The sequence below is a fragment of the Epinephelus moara genome, chromosome 2, assembly GCF_006386435.1.
Source record: "Epinephelus moara isolate mb chromosome 2, YSFRI_EMoa_1.0, whole genome shotgun sequence".
Classification (NCBI taxonomy): Eukaryota; Metazoa; Chordata; class Actinopteri; order Perciformes; family Serranidae; genus Epinephelus; species Epinephelus moara.
Window position 1 is genome coordinate 41,038,507 of NC_065507.1, and position 22,010 is coordinate 41,060,516.

Here is a 22,010-nt window from a genome sequence, read left to right on the forward strand (position 1 = left end):
TATTGTGAAATTGAACATATTGAAAACTTTATATCATCAGATAAAACAGATGTTGACAAAAAAATTTCATCCTATTTAGAATTTTAAATGATATTTTGTTATGGATTTGGCCAACTTTAAAGAGGGCTACCACAGACATTAAATGAAATATTAGACAATACATCAAGTGGGCCACTTCAAAAAATGACTGAACTCTTCTTCAGAGTCAAACGAACGAGTTTTTTCAAACTTTCGTTTGACTCTGAAGAAGACGCAGTAGCGTCGAAACGTCAGTCTGTTTGCACCTTATTAAAAGCTCTGCAATTTTATCGAGTGCTCCAGCCTCCTTTCATTTGGGTTCAGTCATTTTTTGAAGTGGCCCACTTGATGTATTGTCTACTATTTTGTCCTGTGCTGTGAGCACCGATCCAGTTTTATTTTTGGCTGAAGCGCAAGAGTGCCATTCTTTGATTAAATGAAATATGATGACTCCTATGAGTTTGTATCAGCCTTCAAAAATCCAGTCTTACATTCCACCAGAAATATGCCTTTTATTTCCTCTAACAAGTCAAAGCCCAGCATCATTTACACCATAAATCCATAAACATATATCCACCAGAATGTTTGTCTGTGTGCGTGTGTGTGTGAGTGTGTATGTGTTTCTATATGCTCACGTCCTTGCCGCGGATCTGTTCCTCAGTGAGCTGCACCTCTATCAGAGGTCTGACGGTGGTGAAGAGCTTCCACCATGGCCAATCTTTAACACCACGATTCTTCTTTATGTTCTTCTGGATGCAGCGGATAGCCAGATCCTGGATCTGTCACACACATGCAATAATATTAGAAGGAGGGATTAATTGATTAATTAATCAACCAACATAATTTGGTTAGTTTACACATGTAAGAGCATTAACAGGTCACTGCTGATGGATGCACTGTTTTTTTCAGAGTGGTCAAGTGCCAATGTAACAGCAAATCACTACCAAGAGGTACATTAGGACCAGTGGGTTAGTATTTGGCAGAGGGACTTTTTTGAGCCACCATTTACAATTCCTGACTTTGTGACAAGGTATTTATTTATTGTACACCACATATGCTTACACTTGCATATTGTTTGCTGGACTTATTTTTAAATAGGTTAAGATTTTTCTTGGTATCCTGTAATGCGGGTCATTCCTACTGAATGTTACAATTTTCACTTGTGAATCTACAAGCAAATATGTGGGAGGGTAATAAATAAATGTTTTGGGGGTAGAAAAAAAATTAAATATTTGTGCTGGCATTGGCTCCTCCTCCAAAATAAGACATGATGAGCAAATCTAGAATTTTAAGTCTACTGGAAATGAGAATCCTGACTGTACTTCAATTCAGACTCTCCAACATTGCTTCCATTTGTAAAACCAAACCAAGACAAGATTTTCTTAAAGAAAGGAGATGCCTTATAACATGGCTAAAGAGAAGATTAGGCAGTCACCAGCCCTGTATGATCACACATGCCTCAAAATCATCAGCAGTTTCATTTAATTTGGCAAAAACTTGCATGTGGTTTGGCTGATGTCTATCAGACAGACTGCTAACGTTTTGAAACACAAATTAAACCATCAATGTTACACTGGCAGCTTGTTGAAGAGGCATTAAGAGATTTTTTACACTAACTGCAGGTAATCTGGAGGGCCATTCATAACACACAATTGGGACAAATTGCTCTCTTCAGCAAAGATTGGCATGACTGGGAGGTCTTGATGACAGAAATGTTACTCATCAGAGAGGATTTACAGGGGAGATGAAAAAATCTTTTTCAAACATGGAACCCAGGAATTTTTATTTTTTGAAATGTTCATGTCACTCGAAATGTCAGCTTCCATTTTCAGGTTTGGAGATCAGGAATGACCCAGTTACAGAGAGAGCTAAACTTCTGACCATGAAGACCAGTAACTGGTTTAAAGCTGACTGAGGGCAGGGAAAAGATCTGTGGCAGTAGCGCAGCGGGATGAAAGGAAAAACCAGCAGCCTTGAAGAGTAACTTGAGAAATACTGATCTGGGCCATTTCACTCTAATCTTCTTCAGAACACTTTTATAAACTTTATGTCAGATTCCCACACTCCTCCTGATCTGGACAAGAAAATACTCTTTCTTTTCCTCAAGCTTCCAATTTTAGGGCGACTTTTCTTGATTGAGGCTGATTTAATGTTACTTGACAAATCATCTTTTCAAGAAGTTGTTGTAGTAGATTAGTAAACTAGTTTTAAGTTGTAAATAGTAATCAAATTTTCAGGTAGAGCTAAGAAGAAACAAGTCTGAGAAGTCAAAGGCTGTCATACTAATATCCACCTTTTAAAGAAAACTAGACTAATTTGCTTATTTCAAGAATCAGAGCTGTTTTAAAATTGTGCTAGATGAAGATAACACAGCAAATATTTGTCCGCTTCCTTTCATTTTGGTGACCTGTTTAAGTCTTCACAGCGGGACAGTTCTACATTTAAGTTTATGATATCGTCCTAGTCGGATTTAAGGCACATTGCTGCACCAGTATTACAAAAAATGACACGATTATATATATATAAAAAAATGTATTCTCACACTTAGCCTGAAACTCAAAATTATCTTACTTGATATTATACAGAGTTGACATTCACTTACTATTGTACTTCTTCTGCTGTGGCTCGTGTCTACTCTCTACAAACAGAAGCTACTGTGCGTATTGACGTCCTGGCAGAGGGATCCATCCTCTGTCATTCAGTGTGTTTACATGACCATAAGTAGGTTGGTTACTAAGGTAATCGGAGAACCTGTTTACATGTAACCCGGTTACTGTACATCTGCATATACATGCAGCAGCTCAGTAATCAGATTTCTCCCTGACCTCTGACCCTGTACTGCAAGCATGGCTCTCATATTTTATCTAACATAAAACAATGGATGGAATATCTTGAATTTGAAGATGCATATCACTCCATGAACAATCTCTCTTTTCATCTACCTGCTCTGTTGTTACATTCCCTGTCTGAAGTCATTGTCCTGCACAAGCTCACATGCAAACAGCCCATGGGGGTACAGGGAGGGCGAGGGTGAAATTATTCCTTTTCTGAATTGAGGATCTAGGCATAAAGGGTTTATGGTGTTCAGTTTCTAAGGCCCTCTGAAATAAATCTGTGATTTGAGCTATGTAAGTAAGAGAGTTAGTTTTATTTTACGTTTTGTAAAGCCTTATATATAACTTCTGCATATGCACAAAATGTGGCCTGAAAGAGGCATACACCACTTGCCATGTAAAAGCTGTCATCTATAAAAAAAGACTTGCAAGAGAATATGTGCACCTGTAGTGAAACTGACCAATGGGTACAAACATTGTGGACACAAGGCAAGTACCTGACACAAATGGTCATATGTACAATGATGGCTCTTACACTTTTAATTTCACTTCATATTATTTCAAGATACAACTGATTGTAAGTCTGATTGCTGTAATAACTAAATAAAGATATAAACATAAACCGTTATAAGCATATGAATAATGTAATGGCACTTGTGTGTAATGTTGCTTTGCGTGTACCACTTGTGGGTGTGTAGACGGCAGGATATAAGGCTGTGCACACATTTACAGGGGACTGTGATTTATAAATGTAACACTTGACTAAATCTGAATCCTTGTTGGCACACACCATTTTAGACTTTTGTGTGCACATACTCTTTTTTTTTTTAAGATAAATTTTTGGGGCTTTTTGCCTTTAATGGACAGTGTGAAATAGAGGGAGAGAGAGAGAGAGAGAGAGAGAGAGAGAGGGGGGGGGGGGGGACAACATGCAGCAAACGGTTGCAAGCCAAAGTCGAACCCGTGACCGCTGCAGCAAGGCATCTGCCTCTGGGCGCCGGCAATATCCACCAAGCTACCCACGCCCCTGCACATAATTTTTTAGTATGGATCCGACAGGTGTCCCCTATAGTGGCCAATCTTTACATGGAAGATGTGGAGAAGAGAGTGCTGACCACCTTTCCAGGAACAGCTCCTAGCCACTGGTTCAGGTATGTGGACGACACCTGGGTCAAAATCAAAACTGAGGAAGTGAAAACCTTCACGGAACACATTAACGCAGTGGACCCCAACATTAAAATTCACACGGGAGGATGTCAGAGGAGACAGTCTACCCTTCTTAGACTGTGCAGTGCACACTGAAGAGGACAGGAACCTAAACATAGAGGTGTACAGAAAACCTGCACACACGGACCAATACCTGCTGTTTGACTCTCACCACCTACTGGAGCACAAGTTGGGAGTTGTCAGGACACTGAATCATCGGGCTGAAAACGTGCCCACTAGGACAGAGGGGAAGGTGAAGATCGGGCTGAAAACGTGCCCACTAGGACAGAGGGGAAGGTGAAGGAACAGAAACACATCAGGGAAGTTCTTCAAACCTGTGGCTATCCCGACTGGGCCTTTGCAAAAACCTCTAAAAGACCCAGAGCAGACAGAGAGGAAGAGACACAAAAGCGTAACAACATCGTCATTTCTTATGTTGCAGGAGTGTCTGAGAAACTCAGGATTTTCAACAAACACCACATCCCTGTGCACTCTAAACCCAGTAACACACTGAGACAGAAACTTGTCCACCCCAAGGACAAAATACCCAGACATAAGCAGAGTAATGTAGTGTATGCAGTTCAGTGCAGCCAGGAATGCACAGATTTATACATGTGCACATCTTGGCCAGGGAGGAAAGATGGTTTGAAAGAGGAGTAAAAGAAGCCTACGTCAAGCTGGAACGACCATCGTTAAACAGAGGGGGTGGCTTACGACACTACTTATCCCCCACCTACAATGCAGTCTTGGGATCCCTCCCCAGACGACATGGTGGCCAGGTGGGTCAACGACTCACATTGTGACCGTAACGACTCTGAAACTAAGAGCTCACATGTGACCCCTACGACTCTGCAAGGGTTCACACCCACACGTGGTTTAAAGCCTGCAACTTCGTACCAGTCGTTTAGAACTGAAGAAGCTCCTTGGATGAGAGGTGAAACGTCTTCAAGAAACGCAAGCAAGTCCAGTTGCCTACGATATAGCACTTATGATTACCATGACCTGGATGACTGAGAATCTTCACCGGCAAGTATGGATCCAACACACTGTTTTATAAATGAGGCCCCTGACCTTTGTGTTTTAGTTGCAGTGCAAACTGTCAGACTTGTGAATAAAGCCTATAGCAAGGTTTCAGTCCAAATGTAGCTCACAACCATAGACTGTATATAAAGATGGACGATGTGTCTCCACTTGCTCCAACTGTACAAAAATAAAGCCAAAATATCCTGGATGCAGCCACTGCCATCTTGCTCTGGTGACATAATTTGGAGCCAGAGTCTGTGCAGTGGCAATCTCTACTGGTAACGAGTTCCAATCCAAACATCCGTCCGACCTATCCCGAGTAGCGCCACTGATAACAAGCATATCGATTGGCACGCATAGGTGTCAATCATGACATCAAATCCCCTTTTTTAACATCAGATTAGTTATAGCCAAACTCATCAGAAAAATGAACACTTGAGCAAGCAGCAGATCAATTAGAACTACCTAAAATGACAGAAACTGTCTTTGGGAAAAATGTATTTTAAGTGTACTTTGTGTTTTTAGTTTGGCTCCTGTCCCATCCACTAACATGTGGGGGGTGGGGTTTATGACCCAGCCAGCCACCAGGGGGGGCATTCTAGATCTTTTGGCTTCACTTTTGGGGAGCTGTAGTGTTGTCCATCTTTGTTTACAGTCAATGCTCAAAACATAATGAAAATATGTAATTTCTGACAGATTCATGTGTTACTGTGTTGCTCTTCACTCCACACATTCTGTACCTGATGTTTTTGTCTGCTGCTACTTAAAGTCTCTTCGTTGGACACTTACCTTAAATATACATCATGATTTATTTGCTACTATTTTGCATATTACTCTGATCCATACACCAACTTTTCCATCTCAGCCAAGCAGTAATTTTTCTTTGAGTATTTCTTTTTCTTTGTTTTTTTTCTTGAATTTGCAGCATTTCCACTCAGGTTCTTGTACATTAAAGGAGGTGAATGGAAAAGCAGTGTTATGCTGTGGGAACCCTGACAGGCACAAATATGCTCCATTTCTCTGCATGCTTGGCCTACTTACAGTCATACTACCAATCCTGGGGACAGTTTGTGTGTTTGGTTACATTTTAATGCAGCCAATTATGACTCACTAACCTCAGGTAAAACCCACTCATTGTTTGCTAATCAGTCATTAACACCTTCTACATGAATGATATTAATATAATGATGGGGTATGCTGTGGCAGATCTAAACAGTGCCCCCCCTAAATGACAGAAGAAGAAACTGTAATGACATGTGTGCGTCTTCCGCTGCCCTCTACCGCTCCTTTACACCTGCATGCACCTAGGAGGGTGTTACATAGGCCCTGGCTTACAAACGCACGAACGCACCCACGCCCGCATGCACGCGCGCACACACACACACACACACACACACACACACACACCAAACAGCAGTGTCTGCCTGAGCCCACCTGTTCCCAGTCGGAGGGGTGGGGGATGGGGAGGGGGTTCTGTCTTTAGGCAACTATTTAATTAGGCTCAGTGTTGGTTGGCTGGCAGTGGAATCCCCCATGCTCCTTCACTCTCAACTGTTCCCCATGAATGTCAAAGAGATAGAGAGAGTAGAGACAGACTGCAGGGCTTCAAAGCAGCCAGCGGATCTCTTCTATTTGTCTATTCCCCCATGGCGAGGCACAGTCTCTCTTTCACCAGCTTCCCTTCCTTTCTTCCTTTCTTCTTTTCTCATTCTCCCTCTCACTTATTTCCCGGAGTGCTTTGAACACTGCTCCCCCAGACAGGGAGAGACAACTTGGAGGAAAACAGGAGACGTTCCCCAGAGTAGGAATATAGACTAGAAAGAGGAATAAACTAATTGATTTTGTGTTTTGGCAATAAAAAAGCTCCTGAAAAAATTTAATTCTACATCCTGAGTATATAGACGTCCATTAATTACAAAACTAGGAGTTAGCAACAAAACGTTTTAATTAGGTCTGGGCAATATGGAGAAAATCAAATTTCAAAATATTTTTGACCATATACCTCGATATGGATATAGGGATGATATTGGCGGGATGTAGTGCATGAAAATCAACATCGGCCAACATGCTTTTTCTTAAGTGCCTCAGACTGCCTTTTTGGTTTCAGCCAGCTCCTTTATTGATCAATTGCATATGTCTTAAAGAGCACCTGATTTTTTTAACAATACTTTTTTTAACAATCTTTACATTTTTACATTTTGGCATCTCTCCTGATTGCAGCACTCCCACTGCTTTGTCATATATCTGGCTGTAAGGCATGGTATTAGTCAAATGAAAAAGATAACAAAGTACGCCGGAAATAGCTTCTGTTGACCTTCTGATGAATGCAGATGCCAGCGTCAGCTCAATTCTCGTATGGCTAGACTTAAAGTCATAATTTGCCAGCAAACCCATTTTAATACTACTTATGGTCAGCATTTTCATCACGGTAGCATTCAGTGTATTTACATTCAATACATCTCACTTCTTTTTTTTGGTTGTTTTTTGGTGACTTAAATTTTCCTTTAAACACACGAGAGATTCAGAGGAAACTGATATTTATCACTGACATCAGTCTCACTGTTTACTGTTCACTCTCCTACAGCCATATTAGAGTTCTTTACAAACCGATAATGTTCTACTGCTGCTGTTTCATAATAAAATGTCTCAACTGGTGACACATGGGGGAGGCTTTTATTGTTAAACTGTCACAGGAAACTACTATAAACTATAAACTATTGAATGCAGTTAGCACTCTCCATGATTGCTCTTCGACAATGCCTCTACAAAACGAGAGGAGACTGTTTTACATCAGAGGATTGGTTTGTGTAATGGAACAAGAAGGAAAGGCCACAGTGCGGAGGTGTTAGATGAAGAGCTGCACGGGACAAACTACATACACTGATCAGCTGCAACACTGAAACCTCTGATGGGTGAAGTGAATAACATTGATCATCTGGTTACAATGCAATATTCTGCTGGGAATCCTTTGGTCCTGGCATTTATGCGGATGCCACCTGACATGCTTCACCCATTCAAATACTGTTGCAGACCAAGAACGCCCCCTAGGCAATGGCACTCCCCAATGGCAGTGACCCCTAGAGCAGGACAATGTACCATGCCACACTGCATAAATATGCTCAGGAATGGCCCAAGGAATGTGACAAAGACTGCACTGTGTCAAGTGACCTCTAAAGTCCCCAGACCCCATTCTGACTGAGCATCTGTGGGATGTTCCTGTACCCCACCTCACAACCCACATGATTCAAAAGATTCACTGCCAAATGCAGAATAAACAAAAGGGATAACCCTCACAGTTAACTAACTACAACTTTCAACTGTAAAACAGAATAGAACGGTGCAGTGACGACAGCAGTTTTTTATGTCAAACACACAAGAACCACCCATGCACAGTGTCTGAGTTCCAAAACGTGCACACATACGCAGTCTACTAAGCGAGCAGGTGAGTGAGCAAGAGAGAGAGAGAGATTGATTCATGTATTTTTTAAATCTAACGTTACTGATACAAAACCCCCATGAAACTCTGATAAGCCTATCGCACACATTTCAAATACCAGCTACTTAGCTGTTGTTTTAGCAGCATGGATAGTGCTGCTGTCCATAGTACCATAGTAAACAAGGAGGGGGGCGAGAGAAAGAGACAGAGAGAAGCCCTTTCACACTGCCTGTTCAAGCGGGGATGTCACACCATCATTCTGCAGCTAATTGTTATATGAAATTCTTCATGCTGTTGTCTTGGCTAGGAATGCCTTCAATGGGACTATTCAAAGTCAAAAGGGACAGCCAGCAGGATGGGACGGGTGTGATGTTTTGACGACATGTTATGAGTGCGACCCTCTGTCGTAGCACTTAAAAAGCAGTTAGCAGAAGTTAGTAGCTACGGCAAAGAAGGACAGCAGCTGAAAGTAGGGCTGGGTTAAAATATTCGATTCATGTGATTAAAACGATCTTCACTGGAATGACACGATATTGATTCGTAAAATCCAAGATTGATCTTTTTAATATACGCTTTTTACCCACAGATGTGTGGAGCTTTAGCCCTGTTAATCTTGCCGGTAGTAAACCAGACGCTTGAGGGACTGTAGTATTGAGCTCTGATGTTACCAGCTCTTTTATCTGTAACTGATGGCTGTTAGCTCACTATGTTACATTTGGGTGTAATTCATTATCATGCTGCAGCGTCTCCTCCTGCTGTCTGTGCGTCCTGGCTACTGTGCCACTTTTACGTACAAACACAGATACAGAGAGGTGAAGATAACGTGAGCTGACAGCTACGCTGGTTACTGTGTGTGCAATAAAACCTCCACAGGGGAAAAAGCCAATACTTCATCGATACAGCTGTTCAGCAACATGTAGAAAAATGATATTTTAATCTGCTCTGTCCACATCTCTCGTCCACCAAACACAGAGCGCTTTCCATCTAATAGCAAGTTGTTACTAACAAGCTAAAACAACAACTGTTTATGTTGGATGGTTTAGGTCAGTGTGTCTGGTATCTTAAAACTTACCGGTGGTCATGTGACCTGTGGTCATGTGACCTGCAGGCAGTGAGTCTCCTCAGCAGCAGAGAGGACATGACTGATACTGACTGACTGACTGTGTTCTTTATTCTTTATAAACTTCCCTCAGTATTGTGATGTCACGAATATGATTTATTTGTTTGACATTTTTATTTTGTTTCCAGTGAGATATTGGGTTTATACTGTGACTTTGCTGATTTAATATTACTGTTAATGCTCTAAAAGCAACACTTAATTATAAAATATTCAGTTTTATTCCTGTTGTGTTTTTATTCTTTTAAAAAATCACATACTAGCAAAAACTGGTATTGTAACTGATAAAATCTCCAGTCGAATCGAATCGGGACCCCTTGAATCAAAATCAAATTAATTCAGGAAATCAATGGTGATACCCAGACCTAGCTGTGTCAGCAGATTGGGTAGACAGTGAGATCCAGGATTGTTATTGTTTAGAGAATGCTGCCCAATGGCATGTTGTATGTCACACCTGTCATACCTTTTTTTGTGTAACACTGGCATTTGGTTGTGTATAAAAAGCAAAGCTTGTGTAATGACAGTACTTCCTTGCCACCCTATCGCATGATCTATGTGTAAAAAGGACTAGAGAGAAAGAAAGAAAGAAAGAAAGAAAGAAAGAAAGAAAGAAAGAAAGAAAGAAAAAGAAAGAAAGAAAAAGTAGAAAGAGAGGGATGCAAGCTGCAAACAGCTGTTGCAGATGGGCTGTTGTTTATGCTGCATTTGGCTGAACTTTCAATGCCCTTTAGATCATGTACTAAGCACTTCATCTGCACAACTTTCACACTCTCCAAACAGCCTAATTGAGCCTAAAAGTTTATCTCCAGTGCAGGAGATAACATCTCCTAGGTAGGAGATAAAACTAACGTTTGGCAAAAAAAAAAAAAATATTCACGTTGCCTCTTGGGGCTTCAGTATTTTTACTGCTTTTCACCAAAAACAAAACCTCACTAGGAGAGCAGGAAGTGAAAATCCACAGAGCAAACTCCACTAAGCTTTGAGGAGAAACTTACTATAAAGAAGCATACAGAGGTGAATTAGAAAGTCACTAAATTGTGAATGTTTTCCTGTTCTCTGTCTGACACTGCCTAAATTGTAATAAAATGCACAGTAACAACTAGTTGCTTGCAATGGTCACAAATAAATAAACCCAATTCCAACTTCATCAGTCACATGAGATTACTATTTACACCAAGAGATGAGGCTCAAACTGAGTCCTCTGGGGGAGAAAGAGTAGTCAAGTGAAACCCAAATGCCCTTGAAAAGTAATTTTAGTTGGCAGCCCTGTGCAGGAAGAAAGAATAAACTGAAATGGTAATAAAAGGAGGACAGGGATCTAAAGCTTAATCTCTACTCAATCACACACACACACACACACACACACACACACACACACATTAACTAGATATACAAAATCTGTGCACCAAATGAACTGTGTCTACATGAGAAAACTTCCAAGAGCAACATCAAAACTTCTGTGAAGTAACACACACACAGAAAGTCAACAGATCCCCACTGGCATCTTCAAGAGTCAGTCAGCACACGCCAGCAATGTTTTCCACTTGTCAGGCTCACTCTGGTGGAACAACACACACACACACACACACACACACACACACACACACACACACACACGACCAACAGTATGCAGGGAGGAAAAAAATAGCAAAGAAAAAATCCTTTACAAGGGCAACTTGTGAAGCACCAAAAAAGCTCATTTGGCTACAATGCAAACTCATCTCCTCTGGTTTGAACATGTTTCATTTCACTGTGAGCAGTCAAATAAAGCTGAAATGCCATTATGGTGACAGGATAAAGCACTCACCCACCACCACCACCACAGGGAACAGGGATCATAGCCTGACAAATTTTCCTCCAGCCTGACCGCGAACAGAGCTGGCATTGATTGCGGGTGGTCCTTGTCGCTGCACTAGTGACTCCTACTGGCTAGTCTGTGTGGCTCTAGAAAGGGGGCAGGAACCACTGAACATATACCTCTTTTCAACAGTCATATGCTGGCTTGGCTTAGGCCATCAGCATAGCACAGCAGGGATTTGCATTTCCATTTCAACAGAGCTAACCACTTGAAGGTGTGTCTTTAACTGATGAAGGATTGTCTTGAGTGATAATGTTCAAAAGCAGCAGGCTGATCCACAGCTCAAGTGCCCTGTTATTTTTGCTGCATGTGTTTTTCCCACAGGTAAAAGAAGTTTACCTGTTGGAGGTGAACTGTTTGCAGAGGTGCAGTAAGAGCCTGCTCTTCATCAACTTCTCACTGTGGCTGTTTCTGCTTTTACTCTTTCTCCCTGCAGTGATATTAGACTTGCCTTTATTAAAGAAAAGCAGCCAACAAAGTTCCGCTAATTCAGTAATAAACATATTTCATTTCCTACAGATTGTTCACAATAATAATTTCCTGCTGTGAAGCAGCAAAATAAGGAAATGTTGAGTTTTCGAGCAGCAACTTCACAAAACTTCTAATGCAGCTGATAGGGAACATGAAACAGTAAAATAAAGCAGATATCTAAAGTAAAAGCAGGATGCAGGAGAGAAACTAAAAATGCCTTTCTCTCTGGTCTCCTGCAGATGGAGGTGAGTACACACTTGGTTTGCTTGAGGGGGAGAAGGGGGGTTGCGGAGGGTTGGCTGCAGTCGGTGAGATGTCACCACTACCCGCTTTAGGGTAGGCGGTCCAGCTTTTGAACTACTCTGGGAGGGTCCATCTCTGGGACAGTTCGGTGTGTCACAGCACATCTGAACTGATACTGGAAGCAAAAAACGGCGCTGCATGGCTTGACTCAGCGCAACCAAAAGTGATAGTGGAAAAGCTCCAATAGTGTGTGTATATCCTGATCAGGGTTGAGGTCAGTTGAAAAGAGACAACTGGCTGCCTGCACCTCTCTTTCTATGCAGTAATACTGGAAACTGGCCCCCGGCCAAAGTAATTTAGCCAGATTGTGTAAATAAAAGAGTTTCCTTGTAAACAAACAAAAGTTATGTTTGCATTCAGTGTAAAAAGATTGTGTGTATCAATCATTTGCAATGCAGTGTGCAAGTGTGCGTGAATGTTGGATTGACAGTTTCAGAAAGTTACAGGGGTTTTTTTTCCCCTAGGTTTCAGCTCGTACAAAACAAGATCATCTTTACATTGTCTTTATTTTTATATGGTAGCTTTTTATGCTGTATTTTACGTATTTTATATTATAGTAGTGAGGGTTTACTACTGCCAATTTTGTGCTCTCTTAAGATTTCCCAAGTGTTCTCCTGAGGCCACAGATATGCAACAGTTTGAGAATTTACAGCCTAAATGCTGCAACAGCTGCAACTCTGTCTTTCATCCTTACGCCATAAAACAGAATCTAATAGCATGGGGCGAAGACATTAAGCTCCATTAATTATGTTATTCATGTTAACTGCATAGGGCCAGCAGATAAAAACAATAATAGTTTCTCCATGTATAAAGAAAATTACATTCAGAGGATTAACGAAAAGATTACAAAACTGCCTTCAAACAGACACCCCTTCAGTAGTTTTATAAAGCTCCTGCTGTTTGTTTTTATTGAGAATGGGGCTGTATTCCATGACATCTCCCTGTATATCTGATGTTTCACTTTTATTCATTACCATCAGTACCACATAACAGTGTTCCTAATGGATGATTTTTTTTACGAAGTATGCACTGAAAAATATTTTTACAGCAATAAAAATGAGGCTACAATGATGTACCATGAGAGAGCCTTCAGATCTGTTGAAGTTATCGTGGGAATTACTCAGGGATCTGTATTGGGGGCTAATTTCCTACATCTTAGAGTCAAATGCTTTCATTTTGGTGGGGGGAAGTTTCCTGTATTGATAAATCTGTTTTATTGGGGGGCAATCTCCTTTATGAGTGCAGCTGGTGCGTGCAAACTGGGGTCAGAGTTTCAGTATGGTATATAAGTCTGTACATTCTGAATGTTGGCAGAGAACACTTGGATCTTCTCTCCATGCTGCACGTCTTAAACAGACTTGATTCCTCATCCCCAGTCTGTCACTTCTTCAGAGAGGAGAATTTCCCTCACATTATCCCTTCCCCTACATGCGGCCTTACCTTCCTCTTCTTGAAGGCCTGTCTGGCCAGGTATCCCCTGCAGGCAGCCTGGAACAGAGTAATGTTCCTCCTGGTCTGAACTTCTCGCTGCTCCTCCAGCCTCGACAGAGTCCCCGCTCTGAAGAACACCTGCAGGAGGAGAGGGAGACATATGGCATAGTCACACACAGTTCTTTTCTTTAAGTCAGGACAGATGGTAGGAGAGGTTCACATATATTGTGGCCACATACAACTGCAGACACTGTTCAGTTACAAATATGTTCTCAACCTCCACAAAGACTTTGCACAGTAATGTACAGTACACCCACATGTTAAGCAATTGAGCGTGAAACTTCCTAGGATTTCAAGTGGGTTAAAATCTACTTGAAATCCTGTAGGTTTGTAAGAACTATTTTTTTTATTAAAGAATCTCCTGAGCTCCATGTTGATATGACCAGATTTGAAAACAATGTAGAGTATATACGTTATCAACAACTACAGCCAGCTAGTTTCTGTAACCCTGTAAAAACCTGTTCACTGATCGAGCTGCACATACATGTAGCACTGACTGGTAATTGTCCTCTTTTGCACACAGACAAAATCTGTATGGACCTCTGCCCAAATAATAGAGTGCTTAGCCATGGAAACCTGCCAATCCAGCACTTAAAAATTTCATAGAGAAGTTTATATCCTCCAAACATTTGCTATGACCAACCAAATCATTTTTTTTTGCAAATCACAGATCTCTGACATGCAACTGGAATAGCACCCAGGTAGCACTAAATACAGATTCAGTGACCCACAGGGTCCAGGGTTACTAAGTTACAGCCCTGTTGGAGGACTGTTATCAAAATGTTTTGTTGGTTGTCAAAACTATAGATGGCCTGATCTAGATTTGAGCCGTATCTCAGTTGAGTTAGGGCTCATTTATGCTCAGCGTTAGAGACAGAGACTGATGGAGTCTTCTGTCCGTACTCTGCCTTTATTTTGTCTGTATTTTTGCACATATCCTGCAAGTCTACGGACATGGACGAAACAGAGCAGTACCAACAGAGATCGTGGAGGCAGTGTAGTGTATGCAGAAACTTTTGACTCCACCCTCTAGTGCCATCTATTGGCTGTATCTATGCCATCATAAAGGACTGCACAGTCTCATCTTAGGTGTTCCACACATGGGCCATTTGACTCAGGTCAACTGATGCCCCAAGCTCAGACTGAACATGCCATGCAGGTAAAAGAAGTAGTCTAGTAGGGATGTGCCGATGCAGTAAGTGAATGTGATAAAAATTTCTGCTATTCTGAAATTGATGTGCATCGCTGCTAAGGAATATGACAGTGGCGTATCCTGCAATGATGGGCATCAAGTTGCAACGAGTGTGCTGGCTTACATGGAAAACAAAGGGTGTGGGTGTTTACAGCTTGCCACTCTGATGCTCTCAGCTTTGGCCTAAAAAACAAGACAAAGCTGAAGCAGGAAAGACACTCCACAGTGTATTAACATTTGAATTCAATGTATGCCAATGGAAGGATGAGACTCCCAAGTATTCTGACAGGGCTGCAGCTTGGTAGAGATTTTGTGTCACGGAGAGTAAAGATAAATAATTTCAAAATAATTCAATGTTTCTGGCATCATGCCACACAGATCATTTGTCAGATGGAGACAAATAAAAGTTGACGGCTCAGCAACATGTTTGTCCTCTATTCATTGTGTCGACACATGACCTTACATTGGAGCCAACTGACAACATGCCGACCTGTTCTTGCTGGCAGCAGGTTACTGTGTAATCCCAGTAAATATGCCACCCAAAAATGTTGCAAATGCAGATTTGCATTTTTGCAATATGTTGTGTTAATTTCGCTCAGAGTTGCTTGATGCTTGTGTTATTATTTTTATTCTTCTTGTCCAAAGCAACTATCTCTGTGATTTTATAGCCTGATCATTATAGTCCAGAACACCCCTGTGCCTTTCATCTCCTTTGCTGATCATTTGGGCAGCAGTAGTGCTTCTTCCTGAATACCAATGAGTGTACAATTTCATTTTTGACTGTAGAGAGTCAAGATGGGCTGACACTGCGCCCTCTGTAAAAGCCTTCATCATAATGCCTCCAACTCCTTTTTGATAATTTGTGTCTGGGGATAGACATTGCCCTGTTCCTCAGCCCTGAATTAGCTGGTAGCTCTTTGTGGAAGTAGATTCATTAAGCAGAATTTGAGTGACGCTTTGTCCTTCAGAGAATGTGACTGTTCCAAACTCTGACTGTAATTTTCAAAATCGGCTGAGCAAGGGAGAAAGTACAGCTTGAAGTATGGCCAGAAATTTTTTTGTACTGTGCAATAAGTATTTACCCAGCCTACAAGCATTTTTGAATTTGAATGTATTTAATTGATAGGGATGATGCTATTTAACATTCCAACATAGCTTAGATAGAAAATGATAGGTAAAAAATACAAGAAAAGATGTTATAGTGCAGTGTAAGGAACATTAATTTTTGATTTAATAAAAGTTAGTGGCAAAAGAAGTCTTAAGGCTCGATTTGAAAGACCTAAGAGTTGCCGCGGACCTATAGTTTCTGGGAGTTTGTTTCAGATATATGGTGCACATAAACTGACGATGTTTCCCTGTGTATGGTTTTGACTATGGGGGCACAAAGCAGACCCACCCAGAAGATCAAGAGGTATGGATGGTTCATAGTGTAGTAGAAGATCAGAAATGTATTTTGGCCCTAAACCTTACAGTGCTTTATAAACCAACAGTAGTATTTTAAATGGATTCTCTGAGAGACAGGAAGTCAGTGTAAAGACCTCAGAACTGGAGTGATGTAATCCACATTCTTGATCTTAGATCGGAGTCCAGCAGTAGTGTTCTGAATAAGCTGCAGCTGTCTGAATGATTTTTTAGGGAGACGTGTAAAGACACTGTTGCAGTAGTCAAGCCTGCTGAAGATAAATGCATGGAAAAGTTTTTTCCAAATCCAGCTGAGACATAAGTCCTGTAAGTCCTTGAAATATTCTTAAGATGACAGTATGTTGACTTTGTTACCTTCTTAATGTGACTATTGAATTTTAGGTCTGAGTCCATGACTACACCAAGATTTCTGGCTTGGTCTGCGGTTTTTAACATTGCTATTCAAATCTAAGTGCTGACTTCTGATCATTCTTCCTTTGCTCCAAATACTATTACCTCAGTTTTGTCTTTGTTTAATTGAAGAAAATTGTGGCAGATCCAATTGTTGATTTGTTCAATGCATTTAGCCAGAGCTTGTATTGGACCATAGTTCCCTGGTGATACGGTTATGTAAATTTGTGTGTTGTCTTCAACTGTATTAACATATTTTGTGGTTTTTCATAATGTGAGACAGTGGAAACATGTAGATGTTAAACAGAAGAGGCCCCGTAATGGAGCCTTGGGGAACTCTGACTGTTATTTTTGTCCACTCAGATGTATAATTACACATAGACACAAAGTAGTCCCTGTCTTTTTTGTAAGATTTTTGTAAGATTCAAACCAGTTAAGTACGCCAGAAAGTCCCTCCTTATTTTCCAGTCGTTCCAGTAACATTTTGTGGTCGACCTTGTCAAATGCAGTACAGAGATCCAGCAATACTAAGACAGAAATTCTGCCACTGTCTGCGTTTCAGGGGATGTCACTGAAGACCTTTATAAGAGCAGTCTTTGCTGTGGTGAGGTGAGGTAAAAACTTGAACAGAAAACATCAAAACAAACTAAGGCACATACTGGCAATCACACAGCAGTCATCCCAGTCACATAGTGGTTAGCACTGTGTTGGGAAGGTTCTTTTAAAATGTAATATATTACAAATTACCAGTTACTTTCATTTGAAAGTAATATTAGTGTCTCTGTAGAGTAATGTGTTATTAATTAGACTACTTTTGAGTTACTTTCACCAAAATAACTGCACACAGTTAAGATCATCCCATCAACTCTTAACCGTCCGTCCAGTTATGGGCTCTCTGTTTGCAGGACCTTCCCATCCAGTAACCTGTTCACATACTGAAGTGTGTGATGAGAGGGGGAGGTGTGGTGACACAGGGCACACTGACTGACCACAGGTCAGTGTATATCCTGGCAGAGCTAACCAGCTGACCAGCTCTGCCAGGAAAGTCAGGGAGTTTGGCGATGCTTCTACAGTCACTAGAAGCATGCCCCTTAAAAAGAGTTATTACATGGGTACCTACCTTACCTGTGTGTCATAGTCCTGCTGTTGCAATGCTGTTAAAGGTGAACATTACTGTCTGTCAGCCCTGAATATCAAATGAAACTGAAAATAGCACAGTCGTCTGCAGGCCCATGTGTTGTTTAGAAAAAAGATAAATCTCTTGTTGATGTCTGATGGCATCATAGATTTGTTTTCTCTGATGACATGTCTTAGGAAAAATGTTCTTGCATATAAAAGCATTTCAAAATGAATGGCTCCTGCTAGTTTCATCCTTGGTGGTGCACTGAAACAGATTTTTTGAAGAAAATGCTTCTACCAGCAAAAATGAACTGTTGGCATTTTGTAGATACTCTGTGACGACTGCTCCTATTGTACAGTGTGACTAGGGTGTAGGATTAGTAAAACAATTTCTAAGGCCCCATCACACTTGCATCGCACTGCACCTGCTTTTTTTTTTTTTTAAATTGAATGCCACTTGTAAAAAAAACAAAAAAAAAAAAACACTTGTTGTACCTTTTTATTGTTGCCAGACAACCACCCCATCACCTCCATACCCTAACCTTTTCGGGTAATCAATCTACTGTTTATTTTTATTTATTTATTTATTTTTTTCATTTTTTTAATTGATTTCACAGTAATTAGTAGCTAGTTCCTAAAATGGACAGGCAGAGGGCACTTGCTCTAGCTCTGGCTGAGGGTAAGAGGCTGTCAGCAAATAGTTTGTTGGGCACAGGGAAAAAAGAGATCTGTGTGGGTCCATGAAACCCTAAAGAAGAGGGTGGACCACAGGAAGTACCACCAGTACTCCAGCCATATTTTAGGATGACTCAGGGGCAGTTCGACAACCTTTTGTCTATCATCTGGTCAAGCTGAACAAAAATGAATACTAACTACAGGGAGCCCATTGGTCCTGCCAAGCAACTGAGCACCACCAGTTTCTCCTCCATTGTTTACCAATTGTAAACTTGTTGTCATGACCACGAAGGCGAAGGCCTGCTTTTCAAATAATATGACTGAACAATGGGATAAAAGAGAAGATGACGTGGGGAGCTTTTCCACTCTGAGTTGAAGTTTTTTCAACTCAAGGAGTTCAGAGTGCTTTGGCAAGAACACCAGGCACCTAGAGCACAGAAACGCAAGGCACAAAACAGCAAGCAAAAAACTTCATTCTCATTAAAATCAATAACAAAAAGCTGCCTCCAGCTGCTAAAACACTTTCTATGTGATTGGGGCCTGACCCTACTTTTTCAACTATAATGACTAGCTAGGATGAGAAATGCTCTGAATATGATCCTTCTATAGCATGAATGAGTGGGCGTCCAATATCTCATATTAGAACTATGAGGAAGGCCAGGGGTTGTTTTTAATGACTCAAGGGTATGATGCACTAAGTTAATCCAGAGGCTTTCAATAACTGAAATGTTGGTAAAGCAGCAGCCAGAGGTGTGTGGTCCACCTGTGCTGCTGTTGGAAAAACTAGATTAGGAGGAACATAATTATCAGCAGGTGAAGTGAGGCTGGCTTGGCTTGGAGCATTCCCACCATAAATGTTTCTCCGAAGAGGAGGCTGATAGCCCATATAGGAACTGCACTGCCACTTTATAAAACACACTGTGCAGAGGTTCCCTTTAATTTGTTTAGATTGTCCTCAGGAAAAACTGTGTTATTGTATGTATGCATTTAATCTTAACCTTCAAAAGGTAAAATGACAAGCAAGCATTCACCTGACTCTCTTGCAGGAGGCATGGCCAGAGATGCAGTTCAGTCTGTACATTTTGAGCTATTTTTGACAGTTAAAATCTCACATGTCATCATTGCTAATACAGTGTTTCTGTCCAGGATAATAGGATTTCACCTAGTAATGGAAAGGGCTGGGTATCAAATGTTAAATTTGTAATTCTGTTTACTTCTTCCGCTATCAGATTCCTGATTTAAATAAAAATGTTGTCAATATTGTCGGTGAAGATTCTCAGTCATCCAGGTCATGGTAATCGTAAGTGCTAATATCGTAGGCAACTGGGCTTGCTTGGGTTTCTTGAAGACGTTTCGCTTCTCTCATCCAAGAAGCTTCTTCAGTTCTAAATGACTGGTATGAAGTTGCAGGCGATACCCTGTGTGGGTGGGAACCCTTGCAGAGTCGTAGGGGTCACATGAGCTCTTAGTTTCAGAGTTGTCACAATGTGACTCACAATGTGAGTCGTTTACTCACCTGGCCACCATGCGAGTCGACAACTCTGAAACTAAGAGCTCACGTGATCCCTACGACTTTGCAAGGGTTCCCACCTACACAGGGTTTATAGCCTGCAACATCGTACCAGTCGTTTAGAACTGAAGAAGCTTCTTGGATGAGAGGCGAAACGTCTTCAAGAAACGCAAGCAAGTCCAGTTGCCTACGATATAGCACTTACGGTTTGTCAATATTGTTATTGTCATTTATTTGAATTTCCTTTTAGTCTTTTTTTAAATTATCTTATTCTTACTCTTGTAGCTTCTTGCATTAAGACATTCAACATGGATTCATCCTCGAATCAAGCTACATCTGGATCTACGGTTGTGGTTGCCCTGCTGCTGTGGTCCTACCTGTTGCCTACTACTACTGCTATTATTATTAGTGATACTCCGACTATTTTATGCACATATGATTATTATTGTCGCATACATATACTATCATATATTAATATATACATATATATACTACCAAAATTATTTATTTATTTATTTATTATTACTGAAATTAACGTTATTGTAGCTATTGTCATTACTGTTTGCGGCGCACCTCTCCCTGTCTGCAGCACTGTACGGGATGAGTAACACCCTGCAGCTACCCTTCAGCAGTCTCATGGAAGAGTTCATGGTGGCACACACGAGAGAAGCCCTACAGTACAGGAATTCCGGTGACTGTAAGGTGTCATCAGCCGGCATTGAGGTGAGGACAGGAAGGAAATGGAAGGCAGAGAAGGCAGTGGAGGTGGCGGAGTCACGCTTAAGGCAAAAGGCACTGGTGGGGGCCTTGGCAACAGGAAGAGCAGGCTTAGACTACTTCCCAAAGACCCAGGTCAGCAAGGCGCGGGGCAAGGAGAGACACCAGCTACTCCAGGAAGAGGTCCGGGCAGGCGTGGAGGATAAGCGAGTGAGCAGGGCAGTGGGACACTGGCAGCAGGGGGAGTGGACAAGGTGGGAGAGCACGTTGCAGCGCAAGGTCACCTGGTCTAACATCATGCAGGCAGACTTCCATTGCGTCCTGTTCCTTGTGCAAGCAGTCTATGATGCCCTGCCAAGCCCAGCATACCTCCATGTCTGGGAGAAGAGTGAGACACCTTCCTTCCTCCTTTGCTCCGGAAGAGGCTCCTTAGAACACCTCCTCAGCAACTGCCCAAAGGCCCTGGCTGATGGCCGCTATCGTTGGCGCCATGACCAGGTGCTCAAAGCAGTTGCTGAGAGCATAGCCTTAGCCATCAGCTCCAGCAAACACCATCATATCCTAAGACAGCAATCCCCTTCATCAAAGCTGGAGAGAAACCCTGAGCACGTCCACCGACAACAACAGGCCTCCTCCACACAGCCCCTGATTGGCAGCTATAGGTCGCCCTGGGAAAGCAGCTGAAGTTCCCCCAGCACATCGCAACAACATCCCTCAGGCCAGACATGATCATCACCTCTGAGGCTTCAAAACATCTGATCATGCTGGAACTCATGGTGCCCTGGAAAGAGCAGATTGAGGAAGCCAACGAGAGGAAATGCGCAAAGTACCAGGAACTGGTGGAGGAGTGCAGGGGCAGGGGCTGGAGGACATTCTACGAGCCCATAGAAGTTGGCTGTAGAGGCTTTGCAGGATGTTCACTCTGCAAAGTCCTCGGCCGATTGGGCGTCACAGGGGCAGCCAAGAAGAGGGCAATCCAATTTGCAAGTGAAGCCGCAGAGAAAGCCACAACGTGCCTTTGGATTAAGAGGGCTGACCCATGGATTGCTGCTGGGGCACAAGTCGGGGCCTGATCACCCCGGCTGAGTCGCCTGGGTGAGGGTGTCTGATGTTGCGAGACCTGAAACACCCAATGACCCCAGGATACATCATTCAGGATGCATCCGAGTGCATCCAGGAGATGTTTCTTGCATAGTCCCTCTCATACATTTATTATGTTGATCTGTTT

The 22,010-nt window shown here is 41.8% G+C and overlaps 1 protein-coding gene across 21 annotated transcripts in view; it reads right to left on the reverse strand.

The window, feature by feature from the left end:
* Positions 1–22,010, reverse strand: part of myo18ab (myosin XVIIIA b) — a 237,305-nt gene that overhangs the window by 80,589 nt on the left and 134,706 nt on the right. For all 21 annotated transcript variants that reach the window (XM_050055414.1, XM_050055407.1, XM_050055399.1 and 18 more), the window contains 2 exons: positions 13,707–13,835; positions 654–797 (listed from right to left, as the gene is read on the reverse strand). In XM_050055414.1, coding sequence (XP_049911371.1) covers positions 654–797; positions 13,707–13,835 — 273 coding nt within the window. The remainder of the gene's footprint in view (positions 1–653; positions 798–13,706; positions 13,836–22,010) is intronic.